The 13,207-nt window shown below is 36.3% G+C and overlaps 2 protein-coding genes across 2 annotated transcripts in view; both read left to right on the forward strand.

Moving 5' to 3' along the window:
• Positions 1-2,094, forward strand: part of LOC140143775 (transient receptor potential cation channel subfamily M member-like 2) — a 30,583-nt gene extending 28,489 nt beyond the window's left edge. The window contains exons 12-14 of the mRNA XM_072165591.1: positions 11-34; positions 434-521; positions 1,892-2,094. Of these exons, the coding sequence (XP_072021692.1) occupies positions 11-34; positions 434-521; positions 1,892-2,094 (315 nt within the window). The remainder of the gene's footprint in view (positions 1-10; positions 35-433; positions 522-1,891) is intronic.
• LOC140137268 (transient receptor potential cation channel subfamily M member 5-like) lies at positions 441-12,744 on the forward strand. Its single transcript, XM_072158916.1, has 13 exons — positions 441-521; positions 1,892-2,090; positions 2,475-2,754; positions 3,793-3,856; positions 5,056-5,190; positions 5,571-5,801; positions 6,356-6,530; positions 7,329-7,485; positions 8,156-8,373; positions 9,699-9,804; positions 10,057-10,089; positions 11,437-11,501; positions 12,001-12,744. Exons 3-13 carry the CDS (start codon positions 2,483-2,485, stop codon positions 12,045-12,047), a joined length of 1,503 nt encoding a protein of 500 aa, XP_072015017.1. The 5' UTR covers positions 441-521; positions 1,892-2,090; positions 2,475-2,482; the 3' UTR covers positions 12,048-12,744.
• The last annotated feature ends 463 nt before the right edge of the window (positions 12,745-13,207 follow it).

Consider the following 13,207-nt stretch of genomic DNA (forward strand, 5'->3'; position numbering starts at 1 on the left):
TATATTTCAGACAAAATACAAGAAGGACGAGGAGGTAAATGAGAACGTTAGATTACTTACTCGTTTTTATGATTCCTAACTAAAACAGCTTACAAAATAAAGTCCTATTAAAAGGCTTAAACGGTTACAACAGTTAGCTTTAAAGATATAATGAGTATGAATTATGCTGCAGCATAACACCAAACTTGTATTTTGTAAATACACGTTATTATATTTGTCTTTCTTTTTTATTTGTCCTATGTATAAATTACTATAATATTGTACACTAATCACCAAGAGTATTTGGACACCTTGAGAGCTAAATAAGAATAACTATTGTGAACCCATGGAGCCACTATTATTCAGCTGTTTAGTGTAGGGTATAGAAATGATGCAGTTTGATGACACTTTCAAAAATATTTATCCATATTTTTGTTCGTCATTAAACCTTAAGGATGTGCTTGAAATGGTGAGAAGAGAAATGGAGGATCTCACGACACTGAATTTTGAGGGCTACCCAAAATCCAGTAAAGATGACAAAGGTAAGAAAAATAATCATGGTAATTATGGTTGCAAAAGGTAGACAATGTCGGTGCGATGCCAGATAATTGAAATCAAATGTTAAATATTGGATCACATAAAAACCTCTCCGTACGCTCGTTTTATAGACATTTTAAACGCCCAGACATCCAGTTTGAACAATCGTCAAAAACAGATACCCACATATGTGACCGTACATCACAAATGAGCCATAAATTCCTCCCTCCGTCAGTTTTTTTTTTATTTCGTGTTTAGAAAATATATAACATAAGCTTTTAAATGATATTGATGAATTTATGACTGCTCTCACAACAAAAATGTTCACTTACGTGAGCTTTCGGCTTGCGGTCGCTAAGCCTTTTTCAAACTGATGTTATTGATCTTCAAACGATATCCAGAAGCGGGGTTATGGTTTGTTGAACTTTGCTCCTTCAACAAAATGGTGCCTTTTTTTGTTTCTACATGTGTCTCTTTTCCACATTGCTGGTAATTAATATCAAACGGTCATAATTGGCGGCCATCTCAAATCATCCCCATGTCAACGAGGTTCAGGAATGTCCTCTCATTGTTAATTGTTGGTTATGCATAACCAGACAAAATACAAAGCTTTGTAACCCACCACTTGAACAGGATTTAGCGAAAGCAAACAAAGACCAGAGCATTCTATTCGTAGTCGGGTTTTTGTTTTTTTTTGGGGTTTTTTTGGCATCGTCGCAAGTTGCCGCTGCCCGCATCTTGGCAAATCCCTCGTATCATATCACGAGCTATATAATATAGGGAATTATTATACCAGTAATCTGGCGTGTTTTAGCATGTTGAAATCATGACGATATAATAGCTTGATGAACAATAATTTGACATAATTTAAGGGGTCGATCACCCACGTTTGCACAGTATTTTGTGGGGCCTGAGACCACATCAGACATATCGAATTGCATTCTGAAAACGAAGAATGTCCTTCTGATATCAAATAATTTTCGCGATATAATACAAATTTTATGGCAAATTATTAAAAATGGTTACTGTGGACATTTTTTTTGGAAAAAACGTGTATCTTCAATACGAAAGGACAAAAATTTACCAATGATCGTCGGCCTTTCCTCCTAGCTACATACATCTGAATTACATATCATTAGATTTATACAATTTCCTTCGAGGATTGTTAGATATTTAATAATTTGCCATAACATGTGTATTATATCGCCAATTTCAAAAAGCCAAAATAATTTTATATCGGAAGGACATTCCTTTATTCAGAATGCAATTCGATATGTCTGATTTACTCTTATGTCCCACAAAAATACTGTGCAAACGTTGTCATCCGTTCCCTTAAAGCAAAGTGGTTTTTTTTTTATTTCGATTCAATAACCAGCCGGTTTGGAGGATCCATACAGACATCTGTTCATATTTGCGATTTTGAACGACTTTGAGGAGATGGCAGAGTATTTCTGGGAAGAAGGTCAGGAGCACATAGCATCAGCCTTGGTAGCAAGTAAAATCTACAAGAGTCGGGCAAATAAGATAACAGACATATACAAGGAAAAACGGGAGCGTTTCAAAAAAATCGAAAAGTAACGTATTTGTTTATTTATATCTTGCTTATAAGTAGCTTTATACGCTCTTTCAATACACATTGTTGAGTGGCCTTTTGATTACTTAATGTAAGGGAGTGTTGTTGAAGAGCAACATTTATCGAAGTTGACGCCTTAAAACTCGCTTTATCTTCCTTCAACTTCTTGCTTATAGATAGTATATAAATTGGTATGTGTATGTTTTATTCCCTGATCATAACTAATTGGGTAAATCAACAAACACAATTATTATTTCAAGTTAAATTATGTCTTTAGAGAAAGATTCTGTTACCGTTGGTATTTTCAAGGTTTGAAAAATATAACGGAATTTAGGTCAAACCCTTTTAATTTCTGTACACATTGTTTTGGTTTGTTCCTCTTAAGTAAATACGATGACCTGGCGTATGAGGTTCTCGACGCATGCGAGAGTCAGAGTGAAGAAAGTGATTCGTCTAACATACTGCTTCGCGCTCTGCCCAATTGGGGAGAAAACCAGTTTAGACCTTGCTGAGATATCCGACAATAGAAACTTCATAGCGCACAGTGCTGTGCAGACACTACTTGACGATATATGGTGCTATGGACGTGATATATTGGAAAATGATAAGAAGGTAGACAAGGAAGAAGACAAAAAAGAAGACAAGAAAGAAGACAAGAATAAAAGGTAAATTCAGGATCATAGCCATAATAGGTATAAATCCCTGGTGATGTAAGGCACAACATCTTTTTTCGTCCTATAGCGCTATCGGTGCACGAAGAGGTACCGATGGCACTTTTTATCGTACCCTGAACATTTGACAGTGCATTTGTTTGTTTTTTTAAATGAAAAACAATAACACTATGCAACTGTTAATTATTATGCCTGATATAATTAATCTCCAGGGATTGATGTTAAGAGTCATCGGTACCTAACCGGGCACCGATAGTTCTATAGGACTAAATTGGATGTGTTGCCTAAGATATATCCCTATTTTTATGATGAAATGGAACGGGCCGTAACTTTGAATCCCCACCCTCTATCTTGTGCATATGCAATTTGGGTACCCTATGTGAGACCATAATTAGTTTAAAGGATACTCTTATGGATAACAGGAACACTTTTTCTCATTATTTCCCCCCATATCTTCTCCTATTTTAACGCAGTTTTGAGAAAAATAAATAAGGCAATGGCCTGAAGCCAAATACGCAGGCTGGACATTAGACTATATACGAGACTTCTTGGGTCACTTTATGATTTCACCCTATATTGCAAGTCCTGGGACCTCATTCGAGAGTAGATACTGTGTAAACCCTCTTCACACACAATCAAGTTATGTTTACTTTTTTGAATGCCATAATTTTTCTTCATTATCAAACAATTGAGTGTAAATATATAATACATAGTGCTAAACAATTACGCTCTCATTACAAATGCGCTCTCAAACTTGAAGTAAACAATTTAAAATATTTGGGCAAACAATGGCACTGTTTTGTGGTATATAGAATAGCAATAAAAACTTTAGCTTCATCCGTTACACTTACACCAAATAATGTGTCGACGGCATTGCTTAAACACATTATTTGGGTGTAAAGAACACTGCATTACCCTTTATTTCTTATATAAGACTCCACGCCAGATGCAAATAAAATCCACAACTTTGCTTTGTGAATCAGTTTAAATCTAATTTAACTTAAAACATTGTTTGTTTACTTTCCCGCGAAGAAATATCATCAAACGCTTTTCAAACTTCATACATACACCGGAGTGGAAATTCTGGAATAATACGGTAGGTACATTAGCAGCACTTGACTCTCACAAATGCTCGTGTATTCATTATATAGTCCATGAGCTGGATAAGGCCCCACAAGTAACCGACCCCAGATCCTTTGCACTGTATAAAATGGTTTGTTATTGATAAAATTGGCCAATAAAGGTCAATCCCCATTACAGCCTATTGACCACGAACTATGTTGTGACGTTTCCTAGATAACGAAACATCCTACATGGTAACAACTATTCCTTATTTGTTTTTACATGACAAGCAATTTGATACCAATTTGGTTAAAATCGGAGCATTTTTAATTTTTTGCCCCCTGTGTGGCAAAAAAAACAAAAAAACTGACCACCCCAAAAAATTTGACGCGCTTCGCCCGCAATGTCCTAGTAGAATATATGCTTGTCTCCCTCTAAATTGTAATGCTTCCGCCGACACCGTCGATCTTATACCTCAACAAAAACTTTGCCACTTGAGTGCACATGCCTTCCTCCAAATTTTGGCCAGGCCCATGCCCCCCCAAAGGTAAATCCGGCCTGATCATAGATTGATATTTCAATGTGTTAAATACAAAAAGTTATATTATAAACAACTGAAGTCATATTTTGAGCTGTGTTTGTGATCCTTAAATGGGATTAATGAACTATGCCACTGGAAAATAAACCATAATTATGGCTATAGCGCAGATCGTAGATCCATCCTTTGCGCCCATTTTAGTGATAAATTTTGTACCCCAGCACTTTACTCAGGGATAGGACTGGCCGTCAAAGATGACCGTAGAAGGGGGTGGTACCAAATATAACGGTATATGATGTTTATAATTGAAAATTACGGAGGGGGTCGCAACCTCCCCCCCCCTCCATAGTCCATGTTACAAATATGGCTCAGTAGTTCTAGGGTTAATGGTTTATTAAACGGTAAGGGGCGTAGAGAGCTTTCTTGGTCGGGTGGAGGGGCGGGGGGGGCAAGGCATCTTTCCGGTTCCATAACCGACATTATATCAATGGGATATATACTCAATTCTTTTTGAGAGACTATAAGTGTTAAAGTCTTTGAGCTCCAAAAAAGGACTTGCCAAAAACAGTATGTTCCACTATTTCAAGTTATTTCAGCACATTACATCAATGCTCCCGTTGGGCGCCCCTTTCCCTTTGTAGAGGAAAAGATGTTATAAAATTAAACATGCTAAACTGACGTTTTATTATGTTCAGGTGTTTTACATCCTATTCCTGGCATTATTTACCTACGTGATGGTCTCTGATCAGCTCTCCAATCGATGGCCTGCTGGATGGGAATGGTTCCTCATTGTGTGGGGAATCACCTTTGTAGCAGAAGAAATACGACAGGTAATAATCGTTTTATTTTTCCGTAGTGAATCAAAGATTATTATGAATTGCCCAAGTTTTTGTAATACTGACTGACGAGGGCGCGCGACATTATCGCTTTTTTTAGCGGTGAGCGCCCCGCAGAAGGCCATTCACAGCTAAGTTTTCATAGAGACGCTTTGTAATAATCCGACATTTTGTATTTTTGAAACAGACGCATAAAAATAATAAACACGTCAGAACAAATTTAAAAATTAGTAAGAAATGAACGAGTCAAATATAACTTGAAATAAATATTGATCAATTCTGGGACGAATATATCATTGACTATAATTTTTTATCGTATACTTGCCTGAGATCGATCGAAAGACATTGTATTCAAATCTATTTGTTTTCTACAGCTGGGAACTGCTAGGCGTGAGTTATGGGAATACATCAAGAATCAATGGAATTGGATTGATATATACATGCTCGGGTTCTTTGTTTTGGGTGTCATTCTGCGTCTTGCAAACCACCGTAACGAGGCCAGAATTGCCCTTGCTTTCAGTATCATTGGATTCTATTTCAGACTGCTACACAAATTGACGTTGTTCAAGTATACCGGTCCTAAAATCCTCATGATCGGGCAAATGGTATGTTGAATCCATGATCCCATTTCAATCACTTCGATCCAATCACCCACTTGAAATCCCCTGGCTCGCTCCACTGACCAAAGTTATGGACAGATATGGGAGTTGTTTTTGCTGTTATTTGTCACTTACATCAGGGAGGTACGAACATTTGCAGATGCCCCACCTACTCAGTTTTTAGCCTACATGTAATATATACATTATTCTTGATTGACAGCAAGTACAAAAAAAATAGTGATAGTCACTAAAAGTTGCATTAAATTTACACAGGGAGTTTTGCAGGGCATGCGTGCCCTTCCTTACTAAAACACCAAAATGCGAATATTACCAAACATCTCAATTAGCTAAAAATGTAGGACATGTAACACAACTATATTTTATAGAATTTCAGAGAGTACAAACAATATTGGCCGGTTATTTTTCACACATTGATGTTAACTAGGCAATGCCCTATACCTATAACATACACTGTTTGTAGAGGTCACGCGTCAATGGTGAGATCACTGTGTATTGTGTATAGGAAAATGAACAGTAACTGCATTATGTACTTTTTACAGTTGATCGACCTAGCTGTCTTTATGGGTATACTTCTGATAGTCTTGATTGGATATGGGGTCGCAGTACACGCAGTTTTGTATCCGCATACTACGGATCATTGGACTGTTTTCAAAGAGATATTGTATCGGCCGTATTTTCAGATTTATGGAGAACTGTTTCTTGAAGATATCCACGGTAATTACAGAAAGAACAAAGTGGATTTTTAGATGATGATTGTGTGCATATGTAATTAGCTGGAGAGACACTGAAACTTTAAATTCTAACTCAGAATAAGTTTAAAAGACGTAGATGTCCCCGTTCTAAAGGGACATGCAAATTACTCAAAACATAATTACAGAGTAAAATCCTATATCTATCAATGATAAAAAAACAGTACCCACCTTTTTATTTTGTTTTATAATCAGGCCAGGGAGTGCGACGAATTCCCCAAATCGATCAAAAAGTGCACTTTTCAATGGAAATTTAATCTACATTAAATAATGATTAATAAAGATATCATGTTTTTATGTAAATCCATTCAAATTAGCCCAAACACGTTCTAGTTAGGGACCGCTCAATATTTACGCCATGGTGATTGGGAGTCTGATTGTTTTTGTTTTTTTTTTGGGGGGGGGTCTTGAGGGAGAAACCTGACTTTTTAAAACTTGAAATATGAGGGGGTGTGAAGCTTGAAATGAAGAAAAGGGGGACGACAAGGAGTTTTTGAGTGGACGCGAGGGACTCAGATGCAGAAGGCGAAATTTTTTGTCCATTTTTGATCAAACCTCCCAACCTCTCGTTGGCGCAAATATTGAACAGTCCCGGGGGGTAGTCTATTTTGCATGCAAGTAATTTTTTGTTGGAAAATTGCCCTCGTTTGTGAAATTCGGTACCCCCACCCCAGCGACAAAATCCTGGTTACGTGTCTGCTTTTAGCAATACGATAACCCTACGAATCTGAATAATTATATACTTCTTATTTCGCCCATACAGCAACGGCTGACGACAGCCCATGTACGTTGAATGAAACGGCCATAAGACTTGGCGCGACACCATGTCCTCAAAATGCAGCATGGGGTATAGTCTTTCTAGCACTCTACATGATATTCAGCAATGTGTTGCTACTTAATCTTCTCATTGCCATGTTCAGGTAATTTTTGACGACAAACCATTCTGACATTAAGAAGTAGCACTAGCTCATAATACAGTAAACACAACATTTAATGAGTCATGTAATGATACATCTCAGTGAAGGGCACTAGTAAACAATAAAACCCCATGCCTTTAATTTCTTAACATTATTTGTTACATATAACTAAAGTATCATACAGTTTATACAAACTTACGCCACTTTTTATGCCTTTCGGCTCGAACCTAACGCCCATGTCAGAAGTTCACTAATGTTGTTGTGGTAGCGTTCATTGCTTTCAAACTCGATGGTTGAGAGCCAGAAAGCCTCAACTCACAATCACCTTCTCCCACAAAATGAGCATAAAGTCGCTAGGGCACTATAATAGAAGACACAGTCCATTAATCATGAGAAAATTCAATAGAAAACAAAAGACATTGTGGAGGAAATATTTATTTTTGAGGGCCAAAGCAAGGAGCCAACTTTGTGCTCATTTTGTGGTGAGAGAGCTGGTCATAGTGAGTTACGGCTTTCTGGTTCTGAACCCTCGAACTGGTTTCTTTTGCGTGGCAGCAACGTACTACACGTAGGATCATCGCGTCTTACCCACGGAAGATTGCATACAAGATTGGATGGTATTATTATACACCATTTCTGGTTTGTTTAATCTTTGTCTGTATTGTGTTAACAGCCACACGTTTGACAAGGTTGAAGAGGCAAATGACGTTCATTGGAAATTCCTACGATACTCACTTACAAAGGAATATTTCAACAGGCCATTCATGGCACCGCCTTTAATCGTTTTAAGTCATATTGGCCACCGTACTAGAATTTGTCTAGCATACTTGCTACAAAAGGCTGGATATGGAAATGTAGGCGACAAGATTAACTGGACTCCTGCAGTCATGGGTAAGTAGCAGATTTGTACCAGAATTCTCCCCATTCGAGTCCGAGTCGAACCGTGTCCATTTTATTCCGATTCTGAGTCCGAGTCCGAGACACGGCCGAGTCATTTTGTGTTCCAGTGTGGACTCGAGGTCAAGTCTCATGTTGCCGAGGTCGAGTCTAACAAAATTTGACCTGAATCTGGACATGAGCCCACCTTGAGCCAGGACTCGGTAAGAGTCAATGTTAACATTTAAATTGTCGCACCAATTCTGTTTTGTTTAATTAATGAATATTGTGTCCAAGATTCCAAGCCAATCCCATTCATGTACATGTAACCCTAGCACAATAACAATACGTCATCTTACACTATCGTAGGTGACATTTTTGGCCAAAATGAGATTTTGACGAATTATGGAAGGCCATATAAAGACACACATTTTAAACCATGTTTTAAGTTTCAAAATTGCTTAATTATTTTTAATTAATAAAATAAAATACCGTACGTGCGGTGCAATTTTAATTAATGCATGCAAGACTATCGTATGTGCCACTTACTTAGATTTGGAGTCATGTTAATTTTGTTTTTCATTAGCTGCAAGACAATCTTATGTGCCACATACGCTACTTTATTGGGCCTAAACAACAAAATCACAGAATGCTACACCATCGTAAGTGCAAAACAGTCTCTAACACATCACTGGCTGTGACGCTGACGGCTGTATGCGTTGTCATCATGCTGGCTAAGTTCATAGCTCCCATGACTGATAACAGCGATGATAAATCCGCTGTTTTTATTTTTAGATTCAGTAATAAATCTTGAGAGATAACATTACGGCAAAAGTGTCTTGCTTTTGTAAATATTATGTGCCAAAATAAATTAACACTTGTTAAGAAACATAAAATGACAAAATATTGGACATTTGAGCCGATATTACGCATATCGTAATTTGGCAATGAATGCTACACTATACTTATTTCTATTAGAGTGCAACACTATCGTATGTGGCACATACGATAGTGTTGCACTCTACACACATTTATATTTGACATCTAAATCAGTAAATAATTCATCGATTTATTAACTTTAACACCATTTATATTTATATTATTCAAATCAAATTGCTTTACATTCCCATGTCATTTTATGGCTACTTGGAAACAAACGGCTACGCAAAACATAAATATGCTCCTCCTGTAAAACTGTCCAAACTGCACTTACGATAGTGTAGCGCACTCTGCCGACGATAGGCCAATGAGTATTGTCGCTTCCAGGGGATCTTCCTTGCGCACGATCCAATGAACGCAATAAATACATAATTAATACTGATAATTATTTTCATTTCCAGTACGCACAATTTCTGAAGAAGATGCTGCACGTACAATTAAAATGGAACAACGCTACGCATATGAGAATATTCTCAGCAAACGCCGAAAACAACGAGAGGATGCAAGGTACTATATAGAATGTAACTTTTTTTGATGTGTTTATTAAAGATTTGTTTTAATTGGGGATTTTGGATCGGCGATTTGTTTATTTACGAACTTATATTTAATCGAGATACAGAAAACCAAATGCCTTTAAGGCGGATAAAGCTATTAATTTACTACCATCGATTGTATCAAACAAGTAAAATACACTCTATCATAACAACTAGTTATTGATTAATAATGACTTGATGTCATTTTATCTTTTTATGTAATTAGCTTGAGGAATCGTATTGAGGAGCTTGACTGCAGGTTTGTACAAAATTGCTGGCTTAATCGTTTTTATACTTAGGTAAAAACAAAACAAAACAAAACAAAAACAAGTTTGTCTTTCAAACCCGCACGCATAAATACGTGAAAACCATTCAACTGAGCACGTAACCCTTCGCGCTGGACCTCTTTCCCCTCTTGTGTTAGTTGTTAGACAAAAAGAAAAACAATGGCCACGTAGCAGCTAAAACAAGGAAAATGTTTTTAAAAAAATCCCTGCGTTTAGGGACAAACTGGTCGTAAATTCGGCATTTTCCATTTTGAGATCAAATCAAAAACAGTATAAGGATTTCTATGTAAAATATATTAGGAATTTGACCTTTGATGAACCATAACTTCACTCCCAGATGTCCGATGAAGCTGGTTGAGATGTCATTTTAAAGCTGAAATTGCACTCTTTCAATCTGTAATAAAAAAAAAATGACCTAGGGCCGACTTTATTACTTCGTGGTGGATGCTCACATATTTGTCCAGTTTTGGTAACTTTGCTTGAATAATACAGTTTATTTCTGCAAAAACACATGGATCTTATTGGAAATGAGTCGAAGAAGCCCCTGGTCACATTAAAATATTCATGTTTGTATTGCAACATTTGAATCAAGCTACATATCAATTTGAAAGTGCCCTTTAGTAAAGTCATAGTTTATTGAGTTTACAACCGCATGACAAAACAGGCGAAAATAGTAACTTTTTGCAAAAGATTTGCAATTTAAAGAGAAGTGGCCATTGCTCATTGAAGTGAAGCAAAAATTATATGGACAATATAAGTGTGCTCTTTCATTTAATAAAATAAAATCTTAAAAATATTGCAAGGATCACTTGAGGTTTTGACTTTGATCAAAAAAATCGTGCTTGGATAGGTCGTTTTCAACATATTTACCACATTCGCCTTGCTTTAAAACATTGAATGGCGTTATCTGTTGACCTAATGAAAAACGTGTTTTTAGGGGGAGTGTTAGCTTTCGTTCGATATAAAAATAAATCTGATTGGATGAAGGGAACACTTGAGGTTTTGACAAAAACAATCACAGATGTCTATTTTCCAGCTAGAAGCTCACGCAGCTCTTATGATGCTACGCTCTCCATCGTGTAGTGTAATCAAAGACTGTGTAGAGGTATCGAGGTGGAAACTGTGCATACTGAGAATCGTAACCAAACCTTTCCATATGCTTCAAAAAAGTAAGCCCAGTTGAATAGAATGATTGATTTTCAATTACTATAGGAAAGTTAGTTTAATAATTTTCATTTCTAAGATTTTCTGACAATGGTATCATTATATTCACAGTATAATTAATTGCTGAATGCATTTACATTATTTGATTATTCTAGCTTAAGGAGTCGGCTTGATGAGCTTGACACAAAACTTGAACACAATTCAACACATCTACAAGCAGGTTGGTATACAATACTCCTTTTTTTTTTCAAATATACCGCGTTGTGAAATTAAATACATCAATATGCATGTTTATGATTCTTTGGGAATCTACTAAGAGCTAAATTTAAGTACAATTTTAGGCATGGCAATACGCTTCCTATGAACAGGAAAATATAAAGATCGTGACCTCCCGTACTGTTCAATGGACCTTATGGGAACAGGATTAGATAAATAAAGAACATGGGACACGGGACACCACAAGATAAACAGCAAATATCAAAATGGGAACAAATATGAACAAAAATAAAGGCAAAAGCTAACAAGGAAATGTATGAAAGGACAGGATAAGATAAAGAAAAAACCATTAATTACCGTTTCGGTGATTTTATCTGTTCAGTGATTCATCCTGTTTAGTAAACGCTTCCATATCAGCTAGTATAAACAAATCGAACCACCCACCCTTAATCCAACAAGTTCATCACAACTATGACGTGTGTCTTTTTTCATTTATTTTGCAGTGTTAAATCGGCTGGAAATGGTACCGCTTAATACTACTGAGCCTTAAAAACACCTCAAGCATTAATTACAGAAAATTCGAAATTGGAGCTTCCATTGGTTGAATACTTTCAAGTGAACACAACGCAGGGGAGGAGGATACAAATTTCCCGGATCAAAAACGAACATTTTTTTCTCGGTTGCATAATTGACCCGTTATTATCGGTGAGAGATATACATAATTATACCGGGTTCTCTAAAGAGACTATACATGTAAAGTCTTCGAGTTTCTCAAAAATGTTTGCAAAATTTAAGTGGAAAACGGTCTCCTTTTTACTTTTCTTTTCCTTATCCTTCCCGATTTTCCCTTTTTTTTTTGTCTGAGGTGGTACTTTTCTCTTTCATTTTTTTACTCTTCCCCCTGCAACCCCCACATGGCTACGCTACTGACACGAAGAATCACATTATTCGTTAAAATATTACTTAATTAATTTTGAAACATTGCTAATTATGCCTCCGTTGCACGAGGATTCCACATAATGTCATTTAAACAAAGTGTAGAGGTAGTGTGATGTTGTCCAGATTGAAAGTTTCAGCTAAAAATTAATTGTTTCGTTTTTCTTCCTTGGGATAGGGTATGAACGTTTGGACAGTATTTATTGTGGGACATTAGAGCACATCAGACATATCGAATTGCATTCTGAAATTCGCAATGTAATACACATTTTATGGCAAATCATTAAAAATTGATATTTTTGATATTTAACAGTCCTTGAAGTAAACTTTATAAATCTGATGATTTATACTGAAATTGTATGTATAGGTGGGATGAAAAGCCGATGATCAATTAAAAATTGTGACCTTTCGTATTGAAGATATGGATTTTTTCCCAAAACACCAAAAAAAAATAGGTCTTGTGGGGAAAAAAATCCATATCTTCAATATGAAAGGTCAAAATTTTCAATTGATCGTCGGCTTTTCCTCCAAGCTACAAACACTTTAAGAATATATCATTAGATTTATAAAATTTACTTCGAGGACTGTTATATATCAAAAATGTGAACAATATCAAATTTTCATAATTTGTCATAAAATTTGTATTATATCGTGAATTTCAAAAAATGAAAATTATTTGATATCAGAAAGACATTCTTCGTATTCAGAATGCAACTCGATATGTCTGATGTGCTCTTATGTCCCACAAAAAATACTGTCGGAACGCTTAAAACG

The sequence above is a fragment of the Amphiura filiformis genome, chromosome 2, assembly GCF_039555335.1.
Source record: "Amphiura filiformis chromosome 2, Afil_fr2py, whole genome shotgun sequence".
Taxonomy (NCBI): domain Eukaryota; kingdom Metazoa; phylum Echinodermata; class Ophiuroidea; order Amphilepidida; family Amphiuridae; genus Amphiura; species Amphiura filiformis.

What these genes read in the sequence shown, in the direction of transcription:
- LOC140137268 (XM_072158916.1), top strand. Translation starts at nt 2,483, where the DNA reads ATGACCTGGCGTATGAGGTTCTCGACGCATGCGAGAGTCAGAGTGAAG. An exon ending in TAGCAGAAGAAATACGACAG is followed by an intron (nt 5,191 to 5,570) that starts GTAATAATCGTT and finishes TGTTTTCTACAG; the next exon opens with CTGGGAACTGCTAGGCGTGA. An exon ending in TCCTCATGATCGGGCAAATG is followed by an intron (nt 5,802 to 6,355) that starts GTATGTTGAATC and finishes TACTTTTTACAG; the next exon opens with TTGATCGACCTAGCTGTCTT.